The sequence below is a fragment of the Magnolia sinica genome, chromosome 5 (assembly GCF_029962835.1).
Source record: "Magnolia sinica isolate HGM2019 chromosome 5, MsV1, whole genome shotgun sequence".
NCBI lineage: Eukaryota > Viridiplantae > Streptophyta > Magnoliopsida > Magnoliales > Magnoliaceae > Magnolia > Magnolia sinica.
The window spans coordinates 2,376,484-2,393,032 of NC_080577.1; the positions used below are offsets into that span (position 1 = coordinate 2,376,484).

General features: G+C 40.7%; 1 protein-coding gene and 1 long non-coding RNA gene across 2 annotated transcripts; one reads left to right on the forward strand and one right to left on the reverse strand.

Moving 5' to 3' along the window:
• Window positions 1-11,256: 11,256 nt before the first annotated feature.
• Window positions 11,257-13,419, forward strand: LOC131245097 (uncharacterized). Its single transcript, XR_009170777.1, has 2 exons — window positions 11,257-11,412; window positions 13,322-13,419. It is a non-coding gene; the product is annotated as an uncharacterized LOC131245097 (long non-coding RNA).
• Window positions 13,420-13,424: 5 nt separating this feature from the next.
• Window positions 13,425-16,305, reverse strand: LOC131245096 (F-box/kelch-repeat protein At3g61590-like). Its single transcript, XM_058244313.1, has 2 exons — window positions 16,021-16,305; window positions 13,425-14,690 (listed from the first exon to the last, which is right to left on the reverse strand). Exon 2 carries the CDS (start codon window positions 14,668-14,670, stop codon window positions 13,456-13,458), a length of 1,215 nt encoding a protein of 404 aa, XP_058100296.1. The 5' UTR covers window positions 14,671-14,690; window positions 16,021-16,305; the 3' UTR covers window positions 13,425-13,455.
• Window positions 16,306-16,549: the final 244 nt, after the last annotated feature.

Genomic DNA, 16,549 nt, shown 5'->3' on the forward strand with positions numbered 1-16,549 from the left:
GTATGGATGAAACACATATATCATGGTGGGCCCACATAACACCGAGTGGCAGGGGAGTAGCTAGTCCGTTTCCAATGGAAACTGTGGACGCGATTCACCGGGGAAAGCCTTTTGCATGAAGTTCCAGCGCCGGGATGTATGGTGGGGTCCACCGTGATGTTTATAAGAATTCCAATCCATTCATCCATTTTTAGAGCTCATTTTAAGCCATGTAATAAAAAATTAGGATAATAAAAAACTCAACTGAGCCATACAAGATGAAACAGTGGAGAAAGAAATTCCTAGTACCGTTGAAACCTTCCTAGGTGTCTTGATGTTTATATGCCATCCAAACTGTTTATAAGGTCATTTTTACTAGGATGAAGTGAAAACACCAAAATATTAGACTGATGCAAAACTTTTGTGGCCATATAAATATTTCAACGGTGGACACTAAATCCCCACTATTTCCTCTCGTATGGCCCATTTGAGTTTTGTATACACCTTAGTTTTGGTATTATGTACTAAAATGATATCTAAAAATGGATGAACGGGTTGGATCGTGGGCCCATTCGAAATCCTTGTGCAGGATCTTGCTGCAAAAGGCTTTGGCAGGAAATCCGCGTCCTCTTAACACGTGAAATAGGATTGGGTACCGAGTCTTATCATACTGAGTAAACTCTGTTGGGCCCATTGTGAATTATGTGGTTTATCCACGCCATCCATCTGTTTTTTCAGATCATTTTAGGGGTTGAGCCCAAAATTGAAGTATATCAAAAGCTCAAGTAGGCCATACCAAAGGAAACTATGGAAGTATTGATTTTCACCATTGAAATGTTTCTAAGCCCCCAATGATGTTTATTTTTCATCCAAACTGTTCATAAGATCACAAAGACATGTATGAATGGAGAAAACAAATATCATCTTGATATAAAACTACTGTAGCCCCCAACAACTTTTCAACGGTAGAATTCAATTCACACTGTTTCAGGTGGTGTGGTCCACTTGATCTTTGGATATGATTAATTTTTGTTCTAAAACCCTAAAATTAGATGATAAAAGAGATGGATGGAGTTGATACAATGCACGAATGACAGTGACTCCACAGACTTCACTCATTACGCTTACCATACCGATTTACTCAGCACGCAAACCGCTTCCATTTAACGTCTCCGTTATACTTCTTTCTTATTAAATGTATTTTTTTAATATATTTAAAAAATCTGATGACGTGGCACTTATAGTGACGTTGGCCAATGAAAACGCTGGAGGCAGGGAGCTCCCGCCTCCGGGAGGCTGAGGATCCGCACTCCAGGCGAAAGAGTATTGTTGTCTGGATAAGCAAAAAGAGTGTTTGTTTGTTGTCTGGATAAGCAAAAAGAGTGTTGTTTGTTGTCATTTCTCTATCGGATCATGAACATGTACGCATGGACCGCATTTCAAACTGAATCGTGTGGTGGATTTCCTCGTAGGATTGCATTGTTAAGAAGACATGCATCTTCTTCTTCTTGTTTTCTCTTCCTTCACTTGGATATGTATGCAAATTGAAGAGATGAACTTCCTCAATTTGATTTCCGGCCAAAAAAAAGTAGCAATAGCTCTTACCAAAAGTATTTAAGTTCTGCAAGTTGCTAAGTTTTAGTGGTCCACTTTTATGTACTTCAAATGCATGTGATACTGCAGAGATCATCCAAGTGGGCCACTCAGGTGGTTAGGGAAGGAGTCCTACATGTGAATATGTGGATGGGGTCTCTTTCAGTTGTAGGTGGCCACGTAAGGCACAATATTTCTTTGCCTAAGAAGCTCTTGTGCCTCTTCTCCTAGGGTGGGGCACACATGCTAGATTGGTTATCTTCCTCTTAGGCACAAGTGGGAGCATGGTTCATTAATCAAGACCGTTCATTGATTGAGTCTATCCATACCCAAAAAATTTCGTCCATAGTAACTTTCTAGCTAGCCACCAATTTTGGGATTTTTTTTTTTTAGTTATATGTAGATAGTTGCATTGTGGATCTCCTTAACTGTCTATTTCTAGACTGCAGATAAAGACATGGCCCATCTTCAGCAGGATGCAAGCAATCAATGGTCTGGATTGCTATGCTGCAGTCATATTCCTATTCATTCATGGGAAGGGATTATGTAAACTGATTATCAGAAACCGTACCGCGAAGATATTTTGATATGAATCGTGTCCAAACAATTTGAGGTTTTCAGATCAGTGTGATTATAGGGGTAACGATTTCAACAGTCTGGATCCGCATGCACCATATGTTTCCGGGATAGATAGGTGGTTAAGAAGAGAAATACAACAATGGTCCACATTAACAGACAAAAAAATAAAAATAAAAAAATCCCAACATTAGTTTCTACCAAAAATTAATCTAGACATGGTCCATACACGGTGGGACCCACCAGATCAATGGTTTGGCTACCAAACCATGGGCCCACTTGCAAGAATAGAAAGCCAGCTCATAGTTGGCTAAAGTGCATGTCCAATGTCATATAATTCTTCATAAATAAATACTCTCTGACTTATGGATTATTGAGAGAAAAACCAATTTCTTTTTTAATTACCCGTACGTTTATCTTATATTAGGGAGTTATTTGATACTCTGGCGGTGTATGATACTTGATACATAGGTACTTCAAAATAGTATATGCACATATTAACTCAAATTAAACAGGCTAAATTGTGGAGTTCATTGTATCCGACTTGCAATCCAAAAATCAGAATGGTTGCAGTATCCTAACCTCCGATTTGTGGACACATGTTTAACTGAAATAAGACCATGGAATATTAGTCATTTTTAACTATTGAATAAATGTCCATAAATCTGATAGTAAGAAAATCAAATAAGTGATATCTTTGGTACTTTAACTAAAATAAGACCATTGGGTCCTTGCCCATGCCGTACACGAGTCGATTCGAGTCGAGCTTTGCCCAGCTCAGCTCGACTCAACTTAGCCAGCAAGATACCCAATCTCGAACTTGGCTTGGCTCGGTCCTCGAGCTTGATTGGCCAACTTGGCTCAATTCGATCAGCAACTTGGGCTAGTTCGAGCCGAGTTTGAGCCAAGATCGAGGCGAGCTCACTTATTCAATATTTTCACAAACACATGAAGTGCACCTTCAAAATCTCACTGCATGTAAAACAGTAGTAGTGTTTTACAAGTATTTCATCAAACACCTTATAAGCAACATAAAAATAGAGGAAAAAAAGGATATTTATTTCATATACATACCTTTCTTGCCACCAGCCACACTTCGTTGAGTCATTTCATCAAACACTTAGTGAGCAACATCAATATCAAGGTAATCGAGTCACTAAACTGGTTTGATCTGAGTTCCATCGAGTTGGGCTCAATCCAAGTCGAGCTCGTGCAAGCTTGAACTCGGTTTGAAATTTTTTCAAGCTAAAAAAATCAGCTCAACTCAGCTCGAAATCAGTTTCGAATTTGAGTAAAGCGAGCTAATTGGGTTAACTTGGTTCATAGAGGGCCCTATTGACAGTAGATAATCATTATTTTTGAGGTATAATTATTTGGACACATATTGCATTGGGGCGTAGCAACCGGTCACTGCTATGTGGGCTCACAATGATGTATGTGTTTTATCTATGCCATCCATCCATTTTTTAAGATCATTTTAAGATACGAGCCCAAAAATGAGACCGATCCTAATCTCAAGTGGGCCATCTCTTTGGGAATAATAGTGACTGAACTCCCACCATTAAAAACTTTTTAGAGACCATCATAATGTTTATTTTCTATCCAACATGTTGATTATGAAGAGAAAATAACAGAACAGCTTCAACCAACTTTCGTGGCCCTTAAGGAGTTTTTAATGATGGTTGTTAAATCACCGCTGTTTCTTAAGATGTGGTCCACCTAAGCTTCGGATATGCGTGATTTTCGACTCATGCCATAAGATGATACAAAATTACGGACCGGATTCCGTGACCTCGGACACAGTGATTTCTCTATGCCCCAGGGCTGTGTGGGGCCCATAGAGATGTCCATGACAAATCCACTCGATACATCTCTTTTGGAAAGAACACAATAGGACATGATTTTAAAAATCGGGGAGATCCAAAACTCAAATGGGCTATTCCACACCAAACAGTGGGGATTGAAGGCCTAGCAGTGACAGAAGTTTTGTATGAGGATGATATTTTTTCCTAAAGTTTGTTGGAGTGTTAATAATTCTATGAACGGTTTGGATGACATATAAACATCATGGTCAGCTCCAGGAAAGTTTCAACGGTGGACATTGCTATTTCCATTTTTAGTTGATATGGCCCACCTAATTCTTGAATATTTTGATTTTTAGAATCCTCTCCTATTGTGGTCTTTCAAAACAGATGGATGGAGTGGATTTGTCACGGAATCTGTGAGGACACACACAGCCCCGGGCGCCCGGGGTCACAGGCAATCCGCTCCCGGAGGTTAAAGGTTTCCGGGTTACGTACGGACGGGCCTCACCTAACATGGTGTAGAACTGACTGTGGGGTTCACCTTGATGTATGTGTTGCATATCCATTCCGTCCATCCGTTGTGCCTACTCATTCTAAGGAATGAACCAAAAAATTATGCAGATCCAAATATCAGGTGGACCATACCGTAGGAAATACTGTTGATTGAATACCACCATTAAAAACTTCCTAGGGCACACCGAATGTCCACAATAATGTTTATTTGCCGTACTACTGACACAGACTTGGATGAAGGAAAAAAAAAAGCAAAAAAAAAACCAGGTATCAGCTTCATCTAAAACTTTTGTGGTTTATAATAAGTTTTTAATGATGGACATTCAATCACCACTATTTCTTACCGTGTGGTCCACTTGAGATTCAGATCTGCCTATTTTCAGGCTCATGGTCTAAAATGATCCGGAGAATGATGTACAATACATACATTAAGGTGGGCCCCACAATCAGGGTCCACCTAACCTGCTCCCTTTTTTAAGGTTTGCAGTGTTGATATACAAGACATACATCGTGGTGGGCCCCAGTGCCCCACAATCAGGGCCGCACCTATACTGCTCCCCTATCATGAGGTTTGAATTGAATTTAAAACATGAACCCAACAACCAACTGTTGCGAATGGCCGCACAATGAAAATGGCCATGAACCTATAAACCATTTACTTGTTCAAACTTGAAATATTCACCAACTTTTTAAATCATCATGTTGGTGGTCCATCCATTTTTACCAAATCATTTTAGGATAAAACCCATTAAAAGGCTCATGTAAACCAGGGGGGAGCGCAACAGAAGTTTTGGATTAAGCTGAAATTTATTTTTTCCATTCATCCCAAACTATACAACCTTATGAACAGGTTGGATGAAAAATAAGCATCACTGTACCCATGGTAAGATTTCAAGGTGGGTGTCATTATCTTCGTTGCTTCATGTGGTGAGGTCTACTTGAGCGTTGGATTTCCCTCCATCTAACTATATTTTTTATTTATTTTCTTATGCAGTTTTATTAATTGGTGGATATTTTAGTCATTTAAAAAAAATTAAGAAAAACCATGGGACGGTACTTTTTCACAGTAAGTTGCATAATGAGATATTTTAAAGAAAATGTAAATTTAAAAATATAAGGTACATACCATATTAATGAGGTACCAAATTTTAAAAATAAGAAAAAACAAAAGACACATCTAAAAATTTCTATATGCATTAGACGGTCGACCGAATGGTGGGGCTACCTGCCATCTAAATAGTTAACGGTGGCAGATGGGGGTAACCGGAAAAGTTTCCGCTAGTGGATGATCCTTACTAACCAAATGGATCACCATTAAGTGGGGGCCATTGGTTGTAGTTGTCTACATTTTAAGGATGGCTAGGATCATTTGATTGGGTAGGGATTAGGGCATGGCCCATCCCATGATCGGTTCCGCAAGATCGATGGGTCAAGTGGGTCCCACCTGTCAGTTTACCAGTGGAACGAAGAAGGCTCCCTATCTAACCATAGAGCGTAGTGAACATGCAGGCAAGGGACCACAACCCAGTGGTACCGTACCATCTTTCCCCCAGCATGTCACTTTTGCAGGGGTACCATGAAAACGGTAGGACCCACCGAGAAGATGACACCGTTGAATTCATTGGAAAACTGACAGTCTGACTTAAAGTACCGGTGTGGTCCACCTAGTGAGCGGATCAGACTCGTTTTCAAATGAAGCGGATTGGCTGGTGTCCTGCACACCAGCGCAAATGGTGGTGTACAAGGGGTTAGAACCGAGTTGAGTTGAGGCCCACTCGGCACGGCCACTACCTGACCTCAGCTTGAACTCAGCCTGGCTCAATCCTTGAGCCTGACTGGCCAGCTCAATTCAGTCCAATCAGCAACTTGAGCCAAGTTCCAGCCAAGACCGAGTCAAGTTCGCCATTACAGTGCTTTCACAAATGCCTGTACTGCACCTACAAAAGTTTACGGTATGTGAGACAGTAGCAGTGGTTTTACAGATATTTTATCAAACAGCTTCTAAGCAATATAAATATAGTAATATAAATATTAAGGAAAAAAACAAAGGTGTTTACTTTATATGCATACCTTCCTTGCCATCAACAACACTTCTTCGAGTTATTTTATCAAGCACTTGGTGAGCAACATAAATATTAAAGTCGATCCGAGTTCGATTCAAGTGGAGTTGAGCTGGGCCAGCTCGAACTTGACTCCAACTCATTTTTGAGCTCAAAAAATCAGCTCAACTTGGCTCAGCTTCAAACCAAGACAAATCGAGCTTTTTCAAATCAAGTCGAGCGAGCTAACCGAGCTAACTCAGTTTGTGTACAACTCTTCCAGCGAGCTGGATAGTGTGTTGAGGTCATCAAGTTCCCTTGAATTCCATCATGAGGTACATGTTATATCTAAACCGTCTGTCCGTTTTGCACATCAAGTGGACCACACCGTAGAAAGCCTTGCGAGATTGAACATCTACCATTGAAGTTTTCTTAGGGTGATAGAAGTTTTGGATCAATCTGATATTTATTTTTTTTTCTTTATTTGGATTGGCTGGAGAAAAAATATTATAGTGTACCTTATGAATGTTTTACTGCGATTGGTGATATAGTCCACCTGAGCATTGGATATGACTCATTTTTTAGCATATGTCATAAAATGATTTGGCCAAATGAATGAACGGTGTATATATAATAAATCCATCATGATAAAGTTCACAGAATTTTAATCTTCTTTCCCTAGTTGGAACCATTACGCGGCTTGAAGACTTTCAGGCTTTCCTGCATGCACACGTAAATAAATCAGTGAGATCGCTGCTGTGCGGTACATCAGCTAATCTGCTTCCGTTTTCGGTGAGTCCGGTGACTTTTAACGTAGTGTTGCGCAGCTAGGATATTGCGAGTCGCGCTGCCGTTGTCTGTAGGTGATCGGTGCTCATGCATTGATACCAGATGGTGGGCCCCACCTCACCTCGGTTCCAAATCTGGGTAAGTTGGCAGGAGGCTGATTGTGTCCTGCCTGCGCCTGTACGGAATCGGTTCAGGCAGGGACTATGTGGGTCCCACTGTGAGGTATGTGTTTTTATCCTGGACCTATTGTTCATTTTTCCAGATCATTTTTTTAATATGAGTACAAAAATGAGGCAGATCTAAGGCTCAAGTGGACCACACAGTGGGGATTGAATGCCCACCGTTAAAAACTTCCTATGATACCGTCACACTTCTCATGGATATGCAAATATAGTCAGAAAATTTAGCCTGATTTGGCTGAATTACATTACAACAAATAAAATTTTCTATTTGCAACAAGCAAAGGATTAAAATTGTTGCAATAATGATCTATTTGGAGTTGCATAATCTAAAATGTGCAGTATCGCAACGGTTGTATGTGTTTGGAATTATATGCAAGTAGCCACCGAGGGGTTAAGTGATCTGGTGTTATTTGTGCATTATAATTCCATCGTTTGAATACATTTGGAAAATAAAGTATTTATACTTTGCAAGCATAGTCTTTAAGAACTATAGCACATACAACTAGCCCAAACTTCATTTTTGCAATCCAAACCATCATCAAATGGCATGTTTGGTTTTCTAATTCTCCATGTAATTTAAAATAAATGAGCCGCTGCTATCATTTCCTAGTGTTTGTTTAAGAAAAAGATCATGGTGGCAAAATTGATATTCGAATGAGGGGCTGAAAATCATGTTCCGTTTCAAGGACATGGATGGACATACAACGCTCAATCAGACATTCTAAAAGCATTGCAATGGAAATTGGCATAACGTTGATGTCTTCACCAACTCATCCAAACTTGTGGCATTAGTCATTATTATACCTTGCGATCTTGTTCAATTGGGTTCTACAAATCCAAACAGGCCTTAAGATGCCTTCCTACTCTAGCCTTTGGACTTTGGTTCTTTGTGGAATAACCCAAGCTGTTTATTTGATAGAGCTTCTTTCCACATGGCAGTGTACTTTTAAAAGAAATGTCCAGACAAAATACCTAAACTATAAAATGGTTGAAATTAATCTAATTAGAAAGTTTTATTTGTTGATTTTAGCATTAAAAAATGAGACTATTCCTAAAGTCGCTGCGACGTATTGTAACTGATCACCTCTTTGTTATTAACTTTTGAGTCAGCTCGTTGTAAAGGTTAACTTGCGTGTGAAAGTTATTAGTCACCTACCACGTGAGACTTATTCGCCAAGGTGTAAATGTTATTCAGCTGTCTACGTGAGGCCCACCGTAGTATGTTTATGCCATTCGACAAACGCGTGCAAAAGCATTTATCATGAAGTTCCTGCGCGCTGGGATGATAGGTGGCCCTCACTGTGTTGTTTGTGAGAAATTCTCCCTATCCATCTATTTTACAAGATCATTTAAAAACAAACTATAAAAAATGGGATGAATCCAAAACATGAGTGGAAAACAGTGGGGATTTAGTGACTACCATTGAAACATTCACACAGCTACAAAATCTTTCTAATCTTTCTAATAGAATAAGATTTTTTGTAATTTCACTTCATCTAAGTTGGAATGACCTAATAAAGGGTCTGGATAGCATATAAACATCAAGTTGGAGCCCAAAAAGATTCCGGTGGTAGTAAACTCTTTTTCCGATTTTTACTCCGGTGTAGCCGACTTAAGTTTTAAATTTGCCTCATTTTTTATTGAATGTCCTGAGATGATATCAGGAAACAGATGGATGAATTTATCCCAAACATTTCTGTGGGCCCCACCTAGTATCCCAGCACAGAAACTTCCTAAAAAGGGGTTGGCAGGAAACCGGAATCCGCGCATCAGGTACACATAGACATGATGATAGGATGACCCAAAACTCAGGCCGATAAAAGCATTAGGTGGGCCACGGCATAGAAGAAGATGCACATCCACCCAAAAAGTCCAAATTCAAGTGGTGGCCCACGCGATGGTTGGTCAGCCTTATTTTGATTGCTCCTTTGAATAAGCTTTCTGTACTGACGCGGCAGAGGATCCGGACTCATCATATCAGTACCCGATTCGTGAGCTGTACGGATAAGGTAGAATGTAAAGGCCTGCATCATACAAACACACGTGAAGTGCACACGTGAGAAATTCGATGTCGTCGATTGGGACCCGAAAAGCATCATTTAGGGTGGGGTCCGAAATCCTGTACCACACCTGTTGCGGGAAGAGCCTGCCCCACGGGAACCACCATGATGTGTGTACAAAATCCAATCCATCCATCGGTTGCAACATCTCATATTAACATCTGGCTGCCGAAATCAGGTCGACCCAAAATTCATGTGGACCGCACAAAAAGGAGCAGTGGGGATGGGAGACGCACGCCATATAAACCTATCGACGGCCACGGTATTATTTATTCCATCTAACCCATTCATCAGGTGAGCCCCACCAGGATGCAGATACATAGTCCCTGAACCCAAACACAGGTTCGCCCTGCTGATTGAATTTAGAGATTTTAGTCCTAATTTAAATTATTCACATGATGTCAGCCACATGAATTTTGTGTCCCACTGATTTTATTTTTTCATTATGTACAGTGAGCATAAGGTGCCACAACTGATGGACCGAGAGGATTTCACACACATATAACAGTGGGCCCCACAGAGATCTAATGTTGCACGCCTGCCTACAAAAGGGGTTGCAGAGGATTCTGATCCGGAACAAAAGTGCTATTGTGGGCCACCTAAGCATGCGTTCGTTGGAAGGTGCATCCAATCCTTTTCAAAAAGGGACATGCCTACCTATAAGAAAAGCCCTTTCTAACTTAGGGTGCGTTTGGTTGCACCAATATCATGATATTTTATAATATATTTGCAGCCAAACACAGGATACAGCAATGGTCCTCACGAGAGGTTCTTGTCCAACCATCATTTTCAACAGCAAGGATGTTGTAAGTTGAAGGTAGATGACACGGTAGATCCGGAATATATAGTACAACCATCTCTCATTAGTACACGTGGCAAGGAGCTGTATCAATCATGCCAGACCATTCATCTAATGGGCCCTATCATGGACAGCTGGTGTTTAAAATTCAACCATAACAGTCCATCCTATCTGTCACTTTCTTTCAATTTCCATGTTCCCCACTGAATATTTGACCGTTAACCTTTTTATTCTTTTTTCTTTTTTTCATTTTTCAACCGTCCCTTCAAGGGACACAGATCAGATAGCTAGAGTCATCCGATCCATGTATAATTTGAACCATTTTCCGACCACAGTAAGGGTAACTAGATGGACGGACCGGATAGATATATCATCCTGGCACGCATATATCATTGATCTCACAAAGTTGGAAGGGAAATGATACGGTAGATCTCTATGAACCCGAAAATGGTAGATAGATCTCTGTGCAGTACATTAGGCAGGGTGATTTGCAAATCAAGTCCATCCATATGAAGGGCCCTAGGAAGGTTGGTTAATATCTCAAATTTCCAATTTTGTTGGACAACCCTATCCATCTGATTTGTGGCCATTAATGCAACGGTGGAAACGAAACAGTTTACAGTTGAATATGCAATGGGATGCTCATGGGGTTTTTTTTTTTTTTTTAAATCGTAACCCATCAGTCCTGGTGGGGTGGATCTGATTGATATATTACCCTGCTACGCGTCCAGTGGACAGATATCTACCTATCAATACCGTTGGGTTTTCAGTTTGTACAAGTGGGCCCAATGTTCAGTGATCCGGACCACTGATTTTATTGGCAACAGTTGTGATACTCCATGGATCAAACTTTCAAAAAGATTCCAAACAAAAGAAAGCACTGTGTGGATGTACTTTCGAATAAAAGGCCAAATACTGTGTGGCTAGGATCTCCCAATCTAGAGAATTTTTGGTGCATGTGCCTTCGAAGGTGAGTCCCATCATATCAACGCTCCGGATCACTGGACAATTGTCTCCTCTTGTACAAACTGAAAGCCTGAAGCTACCGTACAATCTCTTGCACTGTTTTATATAACAGTATAACACCCGCCGATCAGTAATCATACTCATTCAACCACCAGAAAACATATTGGCTATTAGGCTTCATCTGCAATTAATAAATACACCTTGATGGACAGTAAAGTTCCCTTCCTTTTCCCGTACACAGCCAACATGACATATACGTACAACATCTGAGCCGTCCAAAAGGCTGGGCCCCACCTTTAATATCGTTAGGTATAGAGATCAGATTAATCTATTCATCAGGGGCCCCCCCAGTAGACGATAATGAACAGCCAATGGATCAAATCAGTGTACTAATGCATCCTGCCTGATTAGTGGACGGCCTTGATTTTCAGGCCCAGTGTTATTAGCCGTAGATACCAGGGGTTGACTTCACGGTTCAACGAGGGGCTTGAAAAATCCAAACAGCATCAAGGCCACGATTGGATTGGATGCATGGGAGAATTCAATCATGGCCCTTTAGTTTAATCAAGGGGAAGTAGCCCTCTCAAATTGCAGTTATGCACCCCCGAGGCGTCACTTGTGTATAACATCTGAGCCGTGGAAAAGGTGGGCCATATCATAAAGACCACCTAGGCCGAGAATCAGGTTGGTCCATTCATCATGCAGGCTACACCGATGAAATAAATACAGCTGATGGTCTGACTCACCAACAAGTGGGTTGTTCCAATTTTCGCTCTAAGTGATCTTCCTGGTATGGTCCACCCTTTCCATGGTTTGGATGTTCTAGGCAGGTAATACATAGGTAGAAAATAAAGTTGATGTACCTTATCAACAGCCTAGTATGTGATCAGGTATCATTTCTTCCGAACCCAACTAGAAATTTCAAGCCTAGAACCCCTATTTGAATGCCAAGGAAATCGCAATTTGGAACTAATTGCAAATTCAATTCAAGGGTCACCCAAATGCGCCCAAAAAATACTTCAGTGGAGTGAAATGGGGCTAACAAACACGGTAACTAATCTGAGGTATAGAATGTCTCATAGATCTATTTAGAGCATACTAATAATGTCCACCGAGTCGGGTAGACCCGACAAGTCAGCAAAAGTCAAGACTTGAGAAGAAAAATCAGAGATTTAGATATCATTTTTACATATAAAAATTTATTAATAAACTATAATCATTAAAAATATAGGAGATAAGAGTGTAATCTAGAAAATATGTGGAAAAAACAAAAAAAGAAAAAAAAAAGAAAAAAGGAGAATTCCAGTAAAACTCAAAAGAAACTCAGCTGTAACTCTCAATGAGGACTTGATGAAATGGGTTTTCTGCCAAGTCGACTTTGGACCCACATAAAACAAATGGCAATACCATTGTCAAAAAAAAAAAAAAAAAGCAGAACCAAAAGAAAAAAGAAACAAGCAGCATTGTGCAATTGTAATGTGTTTGGATGCCCCATAGATTTGAGTTGCAATCAGCGATAAAAATAAAGTCGAAATAACCGAAGGTATAGGTTCATTAATTCTAAAGTTAGGACTTGAAAGGGTCCTAACAACAGTTGGAAGACTGCTTCGTCATTATGAATATTAGGAAACATAGCAATTCAATTCACTTGTAAGTGCAAACATGGCTGAGTGTTTGTTAACCAGAACACAATCTTCAACAAAAGCTCATCTATTCAGGGCCTTCTCAACCAAATGGTGGCACCGCGCTCTTGTTTGTCTAGCAAATAACAGATGAACAAACGAGAAAATCCGCTCTGTCGTGTGTGTTCATTTCATCATCAAATCCATGAAATCAAAAGTTTAAAGAAACATCACTTTTCAAGAAGAAGAAGAAGAAATTCAAATAAACAACAGCAGCAGCAACAACAAAACAAGCAAAATGTAATGTTGCATTCATCAACTTCCTTAGGTCATTGTATCTGTTTTGCATTGATATTTCATTGGTACCAAAAGCAAAAGAATCATACCTCCATTTCGAGAAATGGGTTGCCTTTTCTGCTTGCCTAGGATTTCAAAATGCCGATGAAGTTGTGAGGCAGCTCTCGCAATTGCAGACATCTTGTCCGCTTCGCCGAATGTCCGCTTCGCCGAATAGAAAATCTGGGAAATTGAACTAAGGAGCGACTTCAAGCCTAGGTTCGAAGCAAAAGCCAGTGAAGAGCTGAAGGGGGAACCTTTTAATCACAGGGCACTTCTGCGACCACTTCCATTGCTTCTGGTTCATGTCGAAAACGAGCAATGCCGGTGCTCCGTAGCTCTGAATGTATATGAGGCCGCCGGTTCCGCTGCTCGCAAAGACATCATCGAACTCCCCAAATCCTTGAAAGAACTTGTGGGGCATTCTAGAAACCTCTCGCCACTCTTTCCTGTTAAGTACCCAGATGCCAATTCCCTTGATGATGTCAGGCCGATCCGGTTTTCCAATCCCACCAACCATCACCAGCTTATCATTGAGATTCATCAGCCGGCCACACGTGAGAGAGCATGGCACTGGGATCGAAGTCCCTATCAAAGAAACACAGGAAGATCTGGTGGACAGATCATACATGATCAGGCCATGGCGATTTTCGGAACCACCCAGAACCCCAGTAGAGTAAATCAAGCAGTACAAAACCCCATCACAGATCACACTCTCATCACCTCCCCTCCATCCCATCAACACCTCTGTCACGGAAGTCACCCATGACTTCGTTTCTGAGTCATAGATATGGATCGAGAGATCCCACCGAAGGAAATCACCAGGCACTTGCTTAGATTTCAGGATGGCAATGGTATAACCGCGGGATTTCCGGTCTACTGATATTGCAAGTGCGCTGTAATCAGAGAATTTCAGCCCTGGGGGCTCTTCGAGCCTCTTCCAGTCTCTCGTGATTGGATTACAAATGAAGAGCTGGCTTCTACTGTAGTTATCCATGAAGCAAACTAATCCGCACGAAGAAGCGATAAACCAATTAGAAGTCACGATGCATGGAAGTTCAAAGCCATACCATTTACGAAGGATCGGATCGTATGCATACCCTCCTGGATCATCACTGCTAATAAACATGAAGTACCATGGTTTCTGCAATAAGATGGAAGAATCCCATAAGAACCGCCTCGAATTCACGACCTTGTTCCACCTCTTACAAACAGACCCTGCACGGACCACACTTGCAATCGGCAAATATGACAGAATTCTCTCTAGCAGATCATCAGGAAGGATAAAATCCAAAGACACCAATGAGTCTTTATCGCCCTCATCGCTGATCTCTGAAAACGCTTCGAATTCTGCAATGTCTCCGCCTGTGTTGTTGAAACAGTGAGTGACCCATGATGTTTCACCATCCATTTCCGAGATGAGGGAAAAACCTAAGGTGGATGAAAAGAGAAGAAAATCGAAATAAAAACCAAATTCACATATAGAATTTCTGAACAGGAAGAATCACATTCAAATATCTCAGAACCTGGATAACATTTTTTATTTTTTTTAAAGGAAGAAAAAACACATCAGTCTCTAGAACAGATGAAATCCCATCCAGGTATCGCAGATAAGAAATGCAGCACCTACTTCCACACCCCTATTCGCGCCACACGTATTTGGGACAGGACCACTCATCAGGTGGGCCCCAACACGAATGTCTCAGTGCCCAAAAATTGGCTGGAGAGACCATCCTAACCGATGGATTCGAGCATTGAATATAGATCATCGGTCAACTTTCCATAACCACCCATTTTCTGCTCCCAAATCGAGGATTTAGATCACCCTAGTGGCCTGATTCATGAGCTACTCATCCATGGTGTGACCAACCTGATGATCAGACCAGGTTGGTACTCTTCCAGCCCACATAGGTTTGTCACAGATAATGGAAAAACACACCCCTAATCGCAGCACACAAGCATGAGGCAGGCCCGCTCGTTGGGCGGACCACAACATGGATGTCCATGGCTCAAAAATAAGACTCCATACCATCCTAATTCCGGATTCGAGCATCAAATGTAGACCCATGATGATTTTTTCAGCCATCCATCTTTCCCTCAAATCTGGCTGTTAGGATCATTGACACAGCACGATCTATGAGCTAGGGACCAGAGCACATCCGTGGTGGGCCACCCAATGACCAGACTGGATTTTATAAGTGTGAGCTGAACACATGCTACCCACAGCTCATGAAAAGAAAAGAAAAGGAAAAAAAAAAAAAAACAGTAAGATATAAAGAAAAACCTACATCAGAAAGATCAGATTAAGAGAAATCAAATAAAAATTAGAAGAAGAATCCCATTTCAGAATCCTTAGCACTAAAATCACCACTAAAATACATCAGATTAATATAGAAAATTAAAAAGAAAAACCCCACAAGAAAAGAAGAAAAAAAAAAAAAAAAAACATCATTCAAATCTTATACTAAGATCTAAAACCATATAAAGAGTGAAATAAGCATCTAAAATCATATCCAATCAACACCCAAAAAATAAAACCATGAAACAAATGTAGTCCTTTTATTTCCACTACTCATCACCCAACAAAAAAAGAAAAAGAAAATAACGTTACCCAACAACCAAAAACTATATATATATAAAAGAACACCATTTCTGAAAAATAAAACAAAACATACCTAACTGAAAAAAAAAAAAAAAAAAGCTACAAAAAAGAAGCACAAGGAATATGAAATTTTAAGAGAAAATGGTGGAATCAACGTACCTTGAAAAGAAAAAAGAAATCAGCTTCAGCCGAGAAATGGGTTTGTCTGTGTCTTCAAAAACTCAATATTTAGAGAGAGAGTCAAAGAGGGAGAAAATATCTCTGCAGAGAAAGGGAAAACAGAGAGGAAAAGATGGATAGGGTCGCTCTCCGTTTATCCGAAAACCTATAGATTTGGCAGAGAAATGGGAGAAAAAACAGTACCCATTTTAGACTTTTTCTGTAGAGAGAGAGAGAGAGAGAGAGAGAGAGGAGACAAAACGACGGCAGATGGGAAACAGAAGCGGTTTTCTTTAGGGCTGTTTTCTGAGAGAGAGAGACAGAGAGAGAGAGAGAGCGAGAGAGAGGAGGGGTTTTGTAACGGAGAAAGGGCGATACAGCTCGTGAGGACCTGAACAAACAGGATACTGTTTTGGGATTCGGGACGACGTTGGTCAGAGCCGGCGAAAGATGTGGCCCACCTATGAAAGAAACTACGTGCCAAAACTCGGACTGTGGGATGATCTCAGCCGTTCAATCAATGGATTTC

What these genes read in the sequence shown, in the direction of transcription:
- LOC131245096 (XM_058244313.1), bottom strand. Translation starts at nt 14,670, where the DNA reads ATGGATGGTGAAACATCATGGGTCACTCACTGTTTCAACAACACAGGC.